General features: G+C 39.6%; 1 protein-coding gene across 1 annotated transcript in view; it reads right to left on the reverse strand.

Moving 5' to 3' along the window:
• Positions 1-14,560, reverse strand: part of LOC136884897 (pre-rRNA 2'-O-ribose RNA methyltransferase FTSJ3) — a 45,643-nt gene that overhangs the window by 18,647 nt on the left and 12,436 nt on the right. The window contains exons 4-7 of the mRNA XM_067157197.2: positions 12,677-12,970; positions 11,428-11,859; positions 7,656-7,792; positions 3,792-3,868 (exon numbers count right to left, since the gene is read on the reverse strand). Of these exons, the coding sequence (XP_067013298.1) occupies positions 3,792-3,868; positions 7,656-7,792; positions 11,428-11,859; positions 12,677-12,970 (940 nt within the window). The remainder of the gene's footprint in view (positions 1-3,791; positions 3,869-7,655; positions 7,793-11,427; positions 11,860-12,676; positions 12,971-14,560) is intronic.

The following is a 14,560-nucleotide window of genomic DNA, read 5'->3' on the forward strand; positions in this document are numbered from 1 at the left end:
TAGGTACTAAATTATATTGTATGATATTCTTTGTCGATTTGGCAACCTCAGTCATTTGAGGAAGAATAAATATATAATGACAATATAACTATATTTTCATTTAAAAAGTCATTGGTTATATACTCATTAAAAAATAAATGGGGGTAGTTTCGACCTTGGTTCACTGAAAAACACAAAACATATAAAATATGTAAGGAAACAAGACACTTTAGTCACTGGTAAATGTTCTTGAAGAATAACACCGATGTCCCTCAGTTACTATGTAATGTAGATGTTATTTAGTGAAGATGATGTTTTATTAAGTGAAATGGCATTTATTCAAACTGAAGGTGTAAACCAGTCGTATTCTTCATTGCACTGGGAGGAAGTGATATTTAATAATCTTAAAAGTTGGCTGACGGGGACATCTATAAAACCAGAACTGTTGAATACAGTGGCCCAGAAGATGTTTTTAGGCAGACGTCAATATGGATCATTTACATGTTACCCAGAACAGATCTCCCCCTCTCACACAGGGTGTCTTTCAGGTATGGCAATGTGGACCACACACAGGATTGAGACTCTTCCCACCTAGAGTCACATCCAGGGAAGATAACGTACAGTCTCCTAACCCTGCACTTCCCTTACACCTTCATACTGACTTAGTTTAGTTAGCAATCACCACTGACATGCATTTAGGGCCGTCATTACCTCTCCAGACACCTTGGAGCATTCCGCTTAGTTGAGTAGCTCATCTCCTTACTCCCAAACCAAAGTTCACAACATTTTAGCAACACTATTTTTCTGTCAGAAATCATCCAGAACAAATCGTATTGCTGGATCTTTTCCAGTTCAAAGATCAAGTAGTCCTGGTGTGGGTCCCATACATTGGAACCACACTCTAACTAGGGTCTTACAACAGACTTACATGCCCTTTACTTTACTTTCTTATTACAAAACCCAAATATTGTATAACCATATGAAGAGATCTATAACCTTTATTTATGTTTAAGTGATTACCCTAGAAAATAAAGATCTTTCCTTATATTAACACCTTGGTACTTACAATGATCCCCATGACATACTCTCACTCCATCAATACAGTAATTAAAAGTGAGAGGACTTTCCCCCTCGGTGAAACTTACAACCTGACTTTTCACTCCGTTTACCATCATACCATTATCTGCTGTCCGTCTCACAACACTGTTGAGAATTTTTAAATAATAATAATGTTATTTTTATTTTACGTCCCACTAACTACTCTTTTACGGTTTTTGGAGACGCCAAGGTGCCGGAATTTAGTCCCACAGAAGTTCTTTTACGTGCCAGTAAATCTACCGACACGAGGCTGACGTATTTGAGCACCTTCAAATACCACCGGACCGAGCCAGGATCGAACCTGCCAAGTTGGGGTCAGAAGGCCAGCGCCTTAACCATCTGAGCCACTCAGCCCGGCTGAGATTTTTTTTTTTTTTTTTTTACAGTCGCTCACAATCCTGCTACTCTATGCAGTATAACATCATCCACAAATAGCCTTATCTGTGAATACAGTTCTTTACTCATATCATTTATAACATAAGAAAACATAAAGGTCCAATAATACTGCCCTGTGGTAACCCTTAATCATTGCAGGATCAGACAATGCTTCTTTTTTTGCTATTTTGCTTTATGTCCCACTGGCATGGAGAGATCTTATGGCAACGATGAGAGGAAAGATCTAGGAGTTGGAAGGAAGCGGCTGTGGCCTTAATTAAGGTACAGCCCCAGCATATGCCTGGTGTTAAAATGGGAAACCACAGAAAACCATCTTCAGGGCTGCCGACAGTGGGTTTCGAACCCACTATCTCCTGGATGCGAGTTCACAGCTGCGCGCTCCTAACAGCACGGCCAACGCCAACTCGCCCAGTAGATAATGCTTCACCTGCATTCACATGAAGTGTCAAATGGAGAGGTCCAAACGAAACATGCAAGGAATAATCAGCTAAAACCAATCATCTCTGTGGTGCTTTTGACCTACAGTATTTTTTAATACATGCTAACGGAGGGCTTTTTAAACTTATCATGCAAAAAAAGAGTTTCATGAGGTATGCAGTAAATGAGTTCTAACTTGGAAATAAAGCATTCCTGGCTCCATTTCCATACAACATATTTTCTTCTTTTATGTATGAAAAATGTGCCCTGAAAGATGTTTACATCCTGTGTTCTATTTACTGTTTCTTTTCTTCTTCCTCTGTTTTCCTAGCGGATTATCGTTGCATCAATTAGGCGACGATGAGGTAAAGAAAGGACTAAGCAGGGAGCAGCTGTGGCCTTAACTAAGGCACAGCCCCGGCATTTGCCTAGTGAAAAAATGGGGACACCACGGGAAATCATTTTCAGGGCTGCCGATGATGGGGTGTGAACCCACCATCTCCCAATTACAGGCTTACATCTACAAGGTCTGAACTGCACAGCGAACTCGCTCACAAAGTAGTTCTTACCTCTTTGTTGCTATTTATTTACACTCAAAGTGTAATCAAAGCTACACTTCCACGTACAATGGGGTGTCACTTTGCACTCAATATCATGCAAGAGTTCATAATTTCAGAAAAAGATGTGAGCTGCTCTCCCGTGATGTCTTGCTAGACATGTGCTGGGCATTATTTATTCTAAGGCTGAAAACTAGTCATGGTTCCTGCAAGTGGCCCATGGCCACCAGAAAAAATTACTGGCATACTGATAGGAAAGGGAAATGTAGAGTAGAGGATAGGAAAAGACAGGTGGAACAGGGTCATGGGAGGGAGAAAAGGGAGGAGGAAGTAGCTTCGCAGCAGTCAGGAAAGATGGGGCTGATCAGGAGGGCAGTGGACCAAATGAGGTGGGTAAGGTTTAGGCTCTGGTCATGGGGGATTCCACTGTTAGACATGTGGGGAAAGTGTGTGGAGCAGAGGGAACCAGGGTAGAGTGTTATCCAGGAATTAGGTTACGGCAGATGTTGAGGAAAGTAGAAGAGAAGGAGGAGGGAAAGGAGAAGGTGGTAGTGTTTCACGTTGGTACCAACAGGCAGGTCTAAGTACCAACATAGTTGGGGATGTGTGGAATCTGGTAAATGCAGCACGGGTGAAGTTTAAGGAAACGGACATTGTTATCAATGGAATACTGTGTAGGAGGAATACTGACTGGAAGGTGATTGGGGATTTGAATAAGACTATGGAGTGGGTATGTGGGAAAGTGGGAGTGAGATTTCTAGATCCTAATGGGTGGGTAGGAGACAGGGATCTGCACTCAGATGGCCTTCACTTAAAACGTATAAATTAGGTCATTTGTTTAATAGGGTTATACGAAGGTACATTCAGGGAAGTCTTGGCAGATAGGAGATACTCGACTAAGTGGTATGTTCTGAGCTGTTAGTGGAGAGATGGAGTGGAATTACATTAGCAGACAAATAAGTTTGAGTGGTTTCTTTAAAAGTAGGAAAGGTCACAACATGAAGATGAAAATTGGAATTCAAGAGCACAAATTGGGGCAAATATTAATTTATAGGAAGGGGAGTTAGGGACTGGAATAACTTACCAAGGGAAATGTTCAATAAATTTCCAATTTCTTTGCAATCATTTAAGAAAAGGCTAGGAAAACAACAGACAGAGAATCTGTCTCCTGGACGACTGCCCTAAATACAGATCAGTAGCGAATGAAATCAAGTCCATAGCCTGACAACTAGACCCAAGGTTTCTCGAAAAAGGAGCAGCTGCAATATTGATACTCACAGTAAAGTTTGCTGTATTAATGTTCAAATTGCTTAAAAGGAAGGTTAAATGACAATGTTTACTCACCAAGACCATCTTTTTCCATTCCTGAATCTTCTGATTCCTCATCCTCTTCAATTTCACTTTCATCCGACTTGTAAAATCTGAAATTTACAAGAAATAAAACAATAAGAATGTTCATCATTTCATTACTAAATACCAAGTCTACAATATACTACTTCAGTCAATAATATTGACATAAATATGTCTTAGAGCAGGGGGACATCTGAAAATTTTTGTAACAAAAGTGTCACTTAACAAGAAGTGTGATGTGATGCTACCTAGCAAAAGTACCTTGAGAGCTGCACAGGCCATGGGTCTGTATGCCACGGCCATCCATCAGCACTTTACATCACAGCCTGCATCATTGCTAGGTAACATTGTGTCACACATTTTATTGAGACATATTCATGATCATTTGATTTTATCAAAGGGAAATGGGAATGGCATAGGGTTAAAACAACAGAAGAATATGAAAAATCAATATTGTTGATCAATACAATGAAATAATAAAAGTTGTAAAACTCACTTAGGGTTCGAACCAACTATCTTACTAATGGGCATACGCAAAAGTCTCCTAGGAAGTAATAGTCGATAGGGGTTGCACCAAATGTGTAAATTTGGCCTTGTTTTACTGCAGACTGCCCTTCTTGACGCCAAGTCTATTCTGCATGTTTCTGTGGTGTGTCGTGTGTGTATAACAAAGAGAGTATAGGGACAAACACCCAGTCCTCAAGGCAGAGGAATTAACTACAGTGATTAAAATCCCCAATCCATCTGGGAATCAAACCTTGGGCCCTCTGGAAATGAATGCCTTTGTGCTAGCCATTCAGCCAAGGATACGACGCAGAGAGCTACTTCATTGTTTATAATTTATTGTACTGTAGTAGTTATGATTTCCAATATATTATCTAATAACGCTACACAAACACATAAACTATTCTTTTCTAAAATAATCCATCCTAACAGTAGGATGCGGTGGTTATTTGATAGCAGGGATTACCCTATATCCCGAATAACACCCGCCACCAAATAAGACCTGCACACCTGAATTTCTAACGCCAAAATTTAGAAAAAAATAAATCACATGTTTACTCACCAATTTTTAAAAATTTCTGCAAATGTGTCACAAAATTGCTAATTTAAAACACTTCACAAGTAAGCAAAAACACTAAAAACACCACAATATCCAATGATTATAGCCAACACATTTCAGTCGATACATCATAACCTAGTTCACATCTTTCAGTAACGTACAGTACTTATAAAGCTGTTCTTCAATTTCAGGAAACTGTGCACTCTGACCTTGGAAAGCTCCACGATCACAGTTACTTTCAATATTGAAAACATTTCTTAGCAGAAAAACGTAAAATTAAAGCAACTTCCTTAACTGTGCTGAAAGTTGAAGGGGTAAAGGTCCTGGAAAGGTTTCAAATTAACAGTTCTGGAAAAACAGCCTAAAATCCCTTGTTTCTTTACTGGTATTCTTTTTTATTCAAATCCTAGTCAAATTTACATTATTCCTTCTGTAATGTGTTCCTTGGTTCAATACCCTCAGGCAATTTTTAATTTTTTGAAAAATGTCTGCACAGGATGTAGTTATAAGGGTTTAAGTGAAACAATGCACTGACTCACATTAGCGCTCCTTGTAGTAGAAAAAGGCAAACTGATAATCTAATCAATGGAATGACGATGATTAAGAAGAGGACTGTAATTTTTAGGAATAAATAAAGGAAAAATTCTCATATTTTATTGTTATTTACCTAAAATTTGTAGCTCCCCATCCCTGGGATGTTTTCAACACTGAGTTGCTTGCCTAAAGAACTCGAAGTATGGATTTTTAATATCATTTCCTATGATTCATGAATGTAATATTTTCTGCTGGCAGCATTATTTCCAATAGTTTTGGTTTCTGTTACAAGTTTATGTTTTTCACTCCACTAAGTGAACACAAGTGCTTTTTTTTTTTTAATTCATCACCTGTTACCACTGATGTTTCTACATTCAGAACACAAAGTATTAATCAACTGCCACGGCATGTGGTTCAGACAACGCAAAAGTGAGTGACGGAGCAAGATCTCAGCTGTTTCCAAGTCACGTGACATGAAACCGCTGTTGCTGCATCTTTGGAACAATGTATTATGAGACCAGGATTTGAAAGGCTGAAATGTGACCTGCACCCAAATTTAACAGTGTTCTCCCTAGGACCTTTTTAACAGGGGCACTGCCCTGCTAACATAACCTAAATATAGTTACATAATATTTATACATACTCGAGTCATTGCACGCTCCAAATTAAAATGTAAATACTGTAAAACTGTTCAACTGATTGATAAATCTTCAGTATTGTCAGCATAATTGTACCAATTACATCGGAGTTCAAATGTTTAGCTTGACTATCAAGTAGTGTAGCTGCCTCTATGGATCAGTGGTAGGGTGTCGGCCTCCAGATCCCAAGATAGCGGGTTCAAACCCGGCAGAGGTAGTCGGATTCTTGAAGGGCGGAAAAAAGTCCATTCGACACTCCATTTCGTACGATGTCGGCATGTAAAAGATCTCTGGTGACACATTTGGAGTTTACCCTACAAAATTAATTAAATCTCAGCCATAGGCACCCAAGAGAGTTTCGGTTTACTCGGTCTGCCATCTAGTGGGCCTAGAGTAAAACGGAACGTCGAAATTGACGAGCAGACAACCAGATGGCGTCAACTTGAAATGTCTGCACACGGTAGCTGAGGCCATACGATTATTATTATTATTATTATTATTATTATTATTATTATTATTATTATTAAGTAGTGTCATGCGTGAGCGGTGTCTGGATTAGTGTGGAATCACACGCGAGCGCTCGATTCTGCACGATGTCACAAAGCCATATGGCAGTAACTGAGTGGTAAGCCCCGGTGCTACATGATTATGAACAAGCAGTTGAACACTAGGCATTAAAAATACTCCTGTTATGTGTTGTTCGTGATAATAACATTAAAACAGTTTAATTTTGCAGTTAATGTTTACTTGTCTGATAATATTACTGCCAATTTTTTCATTTTAATTTTTTACGTAGTATTCCCTGCCCAGATACTCATTCCTGCCACCCGGCTGACAAAAAAGAAGTGCAGGTATTATTCAGGATTACAAGGTATTTGCGGATATACTATTTGTACAATACACTCATATTGACTTCCGCACTGCAGACCTGGGCAGTGACAATATGAGAGGAGAGTAAAATTCAAGACAGTGAAATTAAATTCCTAACACTTGTGATGAGAAAGACAGACTGTGAAATGACATCAGGAAGGAAATTATTATTCTTCTTTCCTGGCCGTATATGTCCCCACAAAAACTGCACTCCCGAGCTCACTCAGGGTTGGCTCATATGACTCGGAAGGAAATAGGAGCAGAAAAATTTAATGACAAAATTGAGAAGAACCGACTATGGTTTGGGCACATAAAGACAATGGAGGAGAAAAGGATACTGAAACAAACAGTAGAGGGAAAGAGAGCGAGATGGACAGACTCGATAAAGACAGTATAAGAAGAAACTTGGAATAGAAGAGAAAGAAGAAGAATGGTAGAAGGAGAGAGGAAGGCAGAGAAGTACCATAAATGCCCCAACCCAGCGGAAGTGATGATGATGATACTCATTTCTTGTAAGTTGTCTGTGCCCCCCCTCATGCTCCCCTAGTTTGGCAACAATTGCCGTCTGTATGTAAACAGAGAAGAACAAACCACAGCAGTCCACAACCACATTTCAGGTACATCAAGGTTATTCAGTGGCAACATGGACAACACAACATTAAGGTAATTCGACTGCAGCACTAGCGGATCAATTAAACTTGATCGCAGCTGCGAAGAGGTGAAGGGTTAAGTAAGAATATGAAGTTGTCTCACCTTCCGGAACTGTCTAAATGACCCCCGTCATGTCTATCATATCTTGCAACTTTCGGTTTTAAGGAGAGCTCATCATCGGATTCTGGTTCAGACTCGGCTAGAATGTCTGGGGTCTGGTCCATCACTTTGTCTAGATCCTTAAGAAAAAGAAGAAGAACTAATCATTTTACAACTCTAAACTAAGAACAACAATATTAGGATAAAGTATGGTTGACAGATTGTAATTTATATACAACAGAACGTAATTAATGTGAATTAGTGAAAAAAATCTTTTGACATTCCTAAACAACACAATGTTAAAAATTCGTCCTTAATTCAATTACATTGTTAAGTTCAAAGCAAAAATACCAAATTCCATTCGGACTGTGCCTCTTAAATAGGCTTCTGATAAGTTCACCTGCATACACCCCAGCGTCAGTGGGTAGGGTCTGACACATCCCATTCTGAAGAGTCTAGTGTCAGACCTAAGACGAAACGCTGGTTAATAGAGCAAACGCCTGAAAAGCCATACATCTAATTTTTGATCTGATTTTTGATATGCTCTATTGGTGGAAAAATATCTAATTCCCTCCATGGAAACTTAGAATTTCCATTGTTGCAGTATCCGACTACAAGCATCAACACACCTCTCCAAATCATTACCTGATGATTCACTCAATGGATGCCAACACCTTATTTTCAGATCAACTTCAATATGTTTCCTCATGGCTGATCCAGGTACTCCCAACTCTGATGTATGTTTCCGTATGGATTCGACCGGAGATTGTTTGATAGATTTTTCCATGTCAGCACAAAGTTCAAGTCTCTGGTGTATGGTCTTCCACTTCTCGGTGCGTCATGAACACTGCCCGTTAAAAAGGCTTTCTTTTCCCACGCTAACGTCGTCTTCTTTGTCGGTGTTGCTTTCACAAACCGCACAACAAAATTGTCCACCGTATTTTTAACTGATTTGCCACTAACTTTATGGTCATGAATCCATACAGCGGCCAGCAAACGTTTCTCAATCGTAAAATCATTTGTATCAGTCATTGTTTCAATATCTTGGCACCAACTGCCTTCAAGAATCAAAGTTGATAACAGTGGGTATCCGACAATAGAAAAAAACAAATAAATAATGAGTAGGCGTGTACTGACTTTGTGAGCACTCTGTATTACAAGAATGTCTTAACACATTGCAGACGGGAGACGAGTTAACTCGTCTTCACGAGACTCGTATGTTCGGTGACATCTGTTGTAACTTCTGAAACTAGCTGGCGGTCAAGGTTACTAGAATCTTGGTGTTGATGCTTTTGTGTTATTCCACGATAGCTTTGCATTACGTTCTTCTTCTGTTTTATGCTAAGTTTTCCGACCTCATGTTTACATCGTTCAAGGAGCCATGTGGTGGGTAAGACGGCGCTTCCCAGACTGAACACGAGCTTAGATGCAGACGAGATTTTTAATTAATTATATCCGGATAAGTAACCGGATTGCCCCAGTGATGTTGACGACCGCGAGTTTGAAGTTGAAAGCTATTCAAACAAAAGTGTTTCGGTTGATAATAATAATGTTCGCCCTCCAAATCAACGTGACGTAGAGGTGGCCGAGAACGAGGCTGAAAGTGATATTGTGAGCGTAAAGTGAAGTATGTGCCTATTTATTCTGATGAATGGGTAGAAAATAATAGTTCACCGACTTTAGAGGATTTTCCAGGAGTTCCTGGCAAAACGGTAAGACTTGATTTCCTCAAAATATTGAGTAGTAGGGCTTACTTTTTGTGATGATTTCTTTGAACTTGTTGCCGAGCATACGAAATTGTATCACGAGCAAATTTCTTTATCACACAAAATATCTCCTAAGAGCTTGAAGTGGCCTGATGTAACGATACGACACAATGTTTTTTTGCTTTGTTTATTTTCAATGGGACAGGTAAAAAAGTCGTATTGGAAAGACTACGGGTCAACTGATCCCCTAATTTGAACCACCATATAGGCTACAGTGAGTAGAAATAGATTTGAGCAGATACCACACCAGAAAACGTTATTAGGACTCTTGCCAAAGGTCTCCTGTAAATTTGACTATAATCAGTACAAGGTTAGTGAAGCTCGACTCATTTGTTTATGAGCATGAGCTGTAGCAATATGTTGCACAGAAAATGGCCGGGCACAGGGGTTGAGCAGTGTGATGATCACCCGGTTCGCAATGTGTTAACAGTTTACCCAATTCCTACCAGTAGCAGACTTCAGATCAACAACTGATTTAATCTTTACAGTCCGTCAGTTAATGGAAAAATACTATGAACACAACCAAGATTTGTGGTTAGCCTTTCTGAATATCAAGAAAGCATTTGATGCAGTGAATAGAGAGAAGGTGTGGGAAGCACTGAAGAAAATTGGAATACAGGATGACATGATACACCGGATCAAGAATTTGTATGAAGATACCCGAAGTAAAGTCAAAACACCTGTAGGAATGACTGAAACCTTTGATATAAAATCTGGGTTAAGACAGGGTGGTGTTCTGTATCCTCTTATTTTCATCACTGTGATGAATGAGATTCAGAGAAAAGTTCACCAAACCATTGGAGGTAAGAAAATGAAAGTTATATTGTTCGCGGATGATATATGCTTGTGGGGAGACTCTAAAGAAGATCTTCAAGGACAAATAAACTCCTGGGCAGAATCTGCTAAAGAATATGGACTCATCTTCAGCCATGAGAAAAGTGAGGTTATGGTCATGAAGAGATACGGGCAACCAATGGGACGCATTGAAATGGAGGGGAAACAGCTACAGATGAACCATCAATTCAAATATCTTGGAAGTGTTATCTCTGATACTGGTTCTATAGATAAGGAAATTTCCCACAGAATTCAGGCAGGTAGCAACTTTTACAAAATAGTTAAAGACATAATTGGAACAAGAAAATACCAACAAAATGTAAGAGAGTCATATATGAAACTTATTAAGTACCAATTCTGACCTATGGTTGCGAAACATGGACCATGCAGCCGAAATGAAATTTGTCCGTAGCATGATCGGCAAAACACAGAGGGACAGAGTCCGTAATGAGGAAATCCGCAAGCAGGCTCAAGTTATACGACTGCAGGACAAAATAACAGTGCAGCGACTGAGATGGTATGGATATATGCGACGCATGGGTGATAATAGATTACCAAAAAAAATGTACGATCTAAAACTTGAAGACAAAAGACCAAGAGGGCAACCAAGACTCAGGTATAAGGACATGGTGAAGATTGACATTGAACAGAGAGGACATACTTTGGAAAGCATTGAAGAAGGAGAGAAGTTCAGGGACCGCAACTGGTGGAGAAGCCTCGTTTGCTGACCCATCGCTTAAGATGGAACGACGTGGGATATGTATGTATGTAGTAGACTTCAGAAGTGGAGTGATATGAAAGTGAAAGATATGTATGTGTTTTTGGCACTGTCAATGCTCATGACAAGACTGAAAAAATGTTATATGTGTCAACCATGTGATGTAGGGTTGTGTGTTGTACCTTGCTTTGAACAATACCTCAGTAGTCCATTCCTAGGTCTCTGAACATCAACATAGTCATCATTGCAAATTTATTGTCTTAAAATGTCAGATAAATAACCAGCAAAGCTGTTTTTAATAATTGCAAGTTCTAGGGAAAAAAAAAACAGCACAGAGGGAGCACGAATACATAAAAAGCATAGCACTGAAAGGGTTAAAGAAATACTAGAATGGAAAGAAGAAGAAGAAGAAACTGTACAAAATACAAACAATATTTAGAGGAAAGATGAATATTACCTTCTTAGAAGCGAGCTGCTCCAAGGCGAACATGTCGTCACCCTCAAGTTTTGGGCCTTCATCGCCTTTCAGCACCATCTTGAGATTGAGCCTGTCTTGTAACTTCTTCCGCTCCTTGTTGACGCGCTTCCGTTTTCTCTTCTCCTCTCTCACTTCCTCCTCCTTCAGTTCTATGATTTGCTGGGAGATGGCGTCGAGCTCGATGTCATCTTCATCTTTTGGTTCTTCTTCCTTTCCTTCCTCCTCGGCCTCTTCCTCTTCTCCGTCCACGCCTTCGTCCTTGTCCTTGTGCAGTTCCTCTCTCAGAGCCTTCCACCAGCTCATGAGCAGACGAAGATCCTTTCTTCCAAGGACTTTGATGTCTTTACAACATTCTTTGATCTCAGCTGTCGTCTTGGGGTGATTTGTTATGATTTCATCATCAAACACTATCTGTAAGAAGAGAGAAATAAGTATGAAGATAAAGAAATATTCACTACATTCATGTAAGTGCGGAATGACCGTTGTTTGTTTACTTCTCGCAGAGGACATGGTCCACAAAGGCTGCCAAGCTGTCTAGTTAAGAACTAAGATAAGCACTAATTTGACAGCTGAATTAAAAAAATTATTCTTGCCATGGACAAAAGCCTCTCGAAGGGTGTCCAAAGGGGCCACTGTTCTCATGACAGAGACTGGCTTAGGGAGATAGAAGCACATCCATCTATTTGTGCTTTTATTCCGCCAGGGTTGGTAACTGAATCTAATTATCATCGCTGACAGGAATGACATCACATCCCATTTCACGCTGGTCAACAGAAATGCAAATAGCTACTTCAGCAATGGAGAAAGGTGAGTGCTGCTCTTTGTTAGATTATAAAAGTAAATGTACTTCTGAGAGCGGGATGTTGGGTTGCTAGACATCACAATCAACACATCTCTTCTCTAAAAGGAATTCCATGTAAGATTTGCATAATTTCTACTTCCTTATAATGTTACAAACCTTGGGTAGCACAATGTCAACTTTTGCCAAATACAGCAATAAAAATTTCTATAAAGGTGCAGTGAAACCTGCCTTAATGGTCACTTTCACTTAGCGTTCACCTTAATAAACAGTCATTTTTCTCAGGAACCAATTAATTTTTACATAAAATGTATGTTAACTACTTGCTGTCTGCCCAAGTCAACAGCAAGACATATTTCACAAACTGGCCTGAATGAAATGGCCAGTCATAACTGCTCTGAATACATATAAAAGAATAATAGAACTCACCTCTGATGCAGCTTGCAAAGCTTCCACCACATTGTCATGAGAGATGAACTCCGAGACAGGCATTTTATGATGTAGAGTGTAATCCTTGTCCGGGTAACCCTCCGGCTTGGCCTTCTTCTGCTTCTCAGGGTGGAAGATGCTCAACTTGTTCTTCGGCTCTATTTCCAACTCTTCAAAAACAAACTTAGGGTCTAAGAAACGTTGATCTAACTTGTCTGGGGCTTTGTAATGTTGGCAGACCACAAAGATTTCAGCAGACTCGGTACGTGAAGCTTGAGGCTTTGTCGAATGGACCTGGAGGATAAAATAAGTAACACATAAGACATATTTCATGTACCTTGGCAGTATAGTATATAGTGTCCATAAGAGAGATCATCAACAGAGTGCAAATGAGCTCCGTCCTCTACTAAAATGTGAAGACGCTTGTTAGGGATGATTTAAAAAAAAACTAGAGGCAGGAAGCTGGGATTGAGACATCTCTACTAAACTGGTGATAGAGACTTTTTATTTTAACACATGGTGATGGGCTATGAGAATTCTCGTTTTTATGGGCCTCATATTTCCTCTATCACTAATACAACCCGATGGTGAAATTATAAGTTTTAAATGGTGTAGTCATGGAATAAATAGTATAAGGCAATAATTGCTCCATCATCTTGTTTTCTTCAAATCTTCATAACAAAATAATATCAGAAAATTCGAGCTATTCCTTGGAGCTTCAGTGCAGCTGTCAACATGGTGCGGCACATGCCGCTGCTAACAAATATGGATATTTGTGATGAATCATGTGCAAACCGGTTATCACATGTACCTAGAGACAATAAATTACATATTTCTAATTATGTGAGTGATTCTTACAGTGATTTGGGTCCTTCTATGTCACATCGTAGGCAACAATCTCGTGTGTTGGAATACAGCAGTGACTCAAATACACTCGAGTACCGGTACGGATAGCACTTTTAGACTACACAAGGGCTGTTTCGTTTCAACCTCCAATGGGCTGTAAAAGAAAGACACACTGACATAACAAAGTGATTTTATTACTGAAAGTTTAGCAGTTTCGTATTTATTTTTCTACATAATCCCCACAGCGATTTAGACATTTGTCGTATCATGATATTCAGCTTTCCTATGCCCTCTGAACAGAAGTCTGCCGCCAGTGAGGCCAGGTCGTTTGGACAGCCTCATGAAGTTCTTCGATGGTGGCAAAGCGTTGTCCGCCCAACCATGCCTTCAATTCTCGAAAGAGGTGAAAATCACTAGCTGCAAGGTTTGGACTATATGATGGATGGTCAAAAACTTCCCACCTGAATTGTTTGAGAAGGTCTTTTGTCATTTTGGCAGAGTGCAGTTGAACACTGACATGGATCAAAACCACGCCTGTCGAGAGCATGCCCCTTCGTTTGTTCTGAATTGCTCTGTGGAGGCAACATGAAGTTTCACAATAAACTTTCCTTGTTATTGTTGTCCCCGGCTCCATAATGTCAACCAAGAAGACACCTTCACGGTCCCAAAAAACACTAACCATTGTTTTCCTGTTGTTCAGTGTCCGTTTAAACATTTTCGGCTTGTTTGGAGAAGAGGGATGCATCCACTGCTTAGACTGTTGTTTGGTTTCTGGAGTGTCATACAGGACCCAAGTTTCATCGCCAGTAACGCTAGACCTCACTATGTTTTAAAACAATAGATCTTTACATCTGATAGAAAGGCCACTTATTCAAATTGTGGATCTCCCCTTCAAGCTATATATAAACTGTTACTCATATGCTCTATTCAACAAGGCTTAATTTGTAGATCAAATGGGTCAGGTCCACTATGCAGACAATGAATATCAACTCGAATAATAATAATAATAATAATAATAATAATAATAATAATAATAAT

Source organism: Anabrus simplex, chromosome 13 (genome assembly GCF_040414725.1).
Source record: "Anabrus simplex isolate iqAnaSimp1 chromosome 13, ASM4041472v1, whole genome shotgun sequence".
Taxonomy (NCBI): Eukaryota; Metazoa; Arthropoda; class Insecta; order Orthoptera; family Tettigoniidae; genus Anabrus; species Anabrus simplex.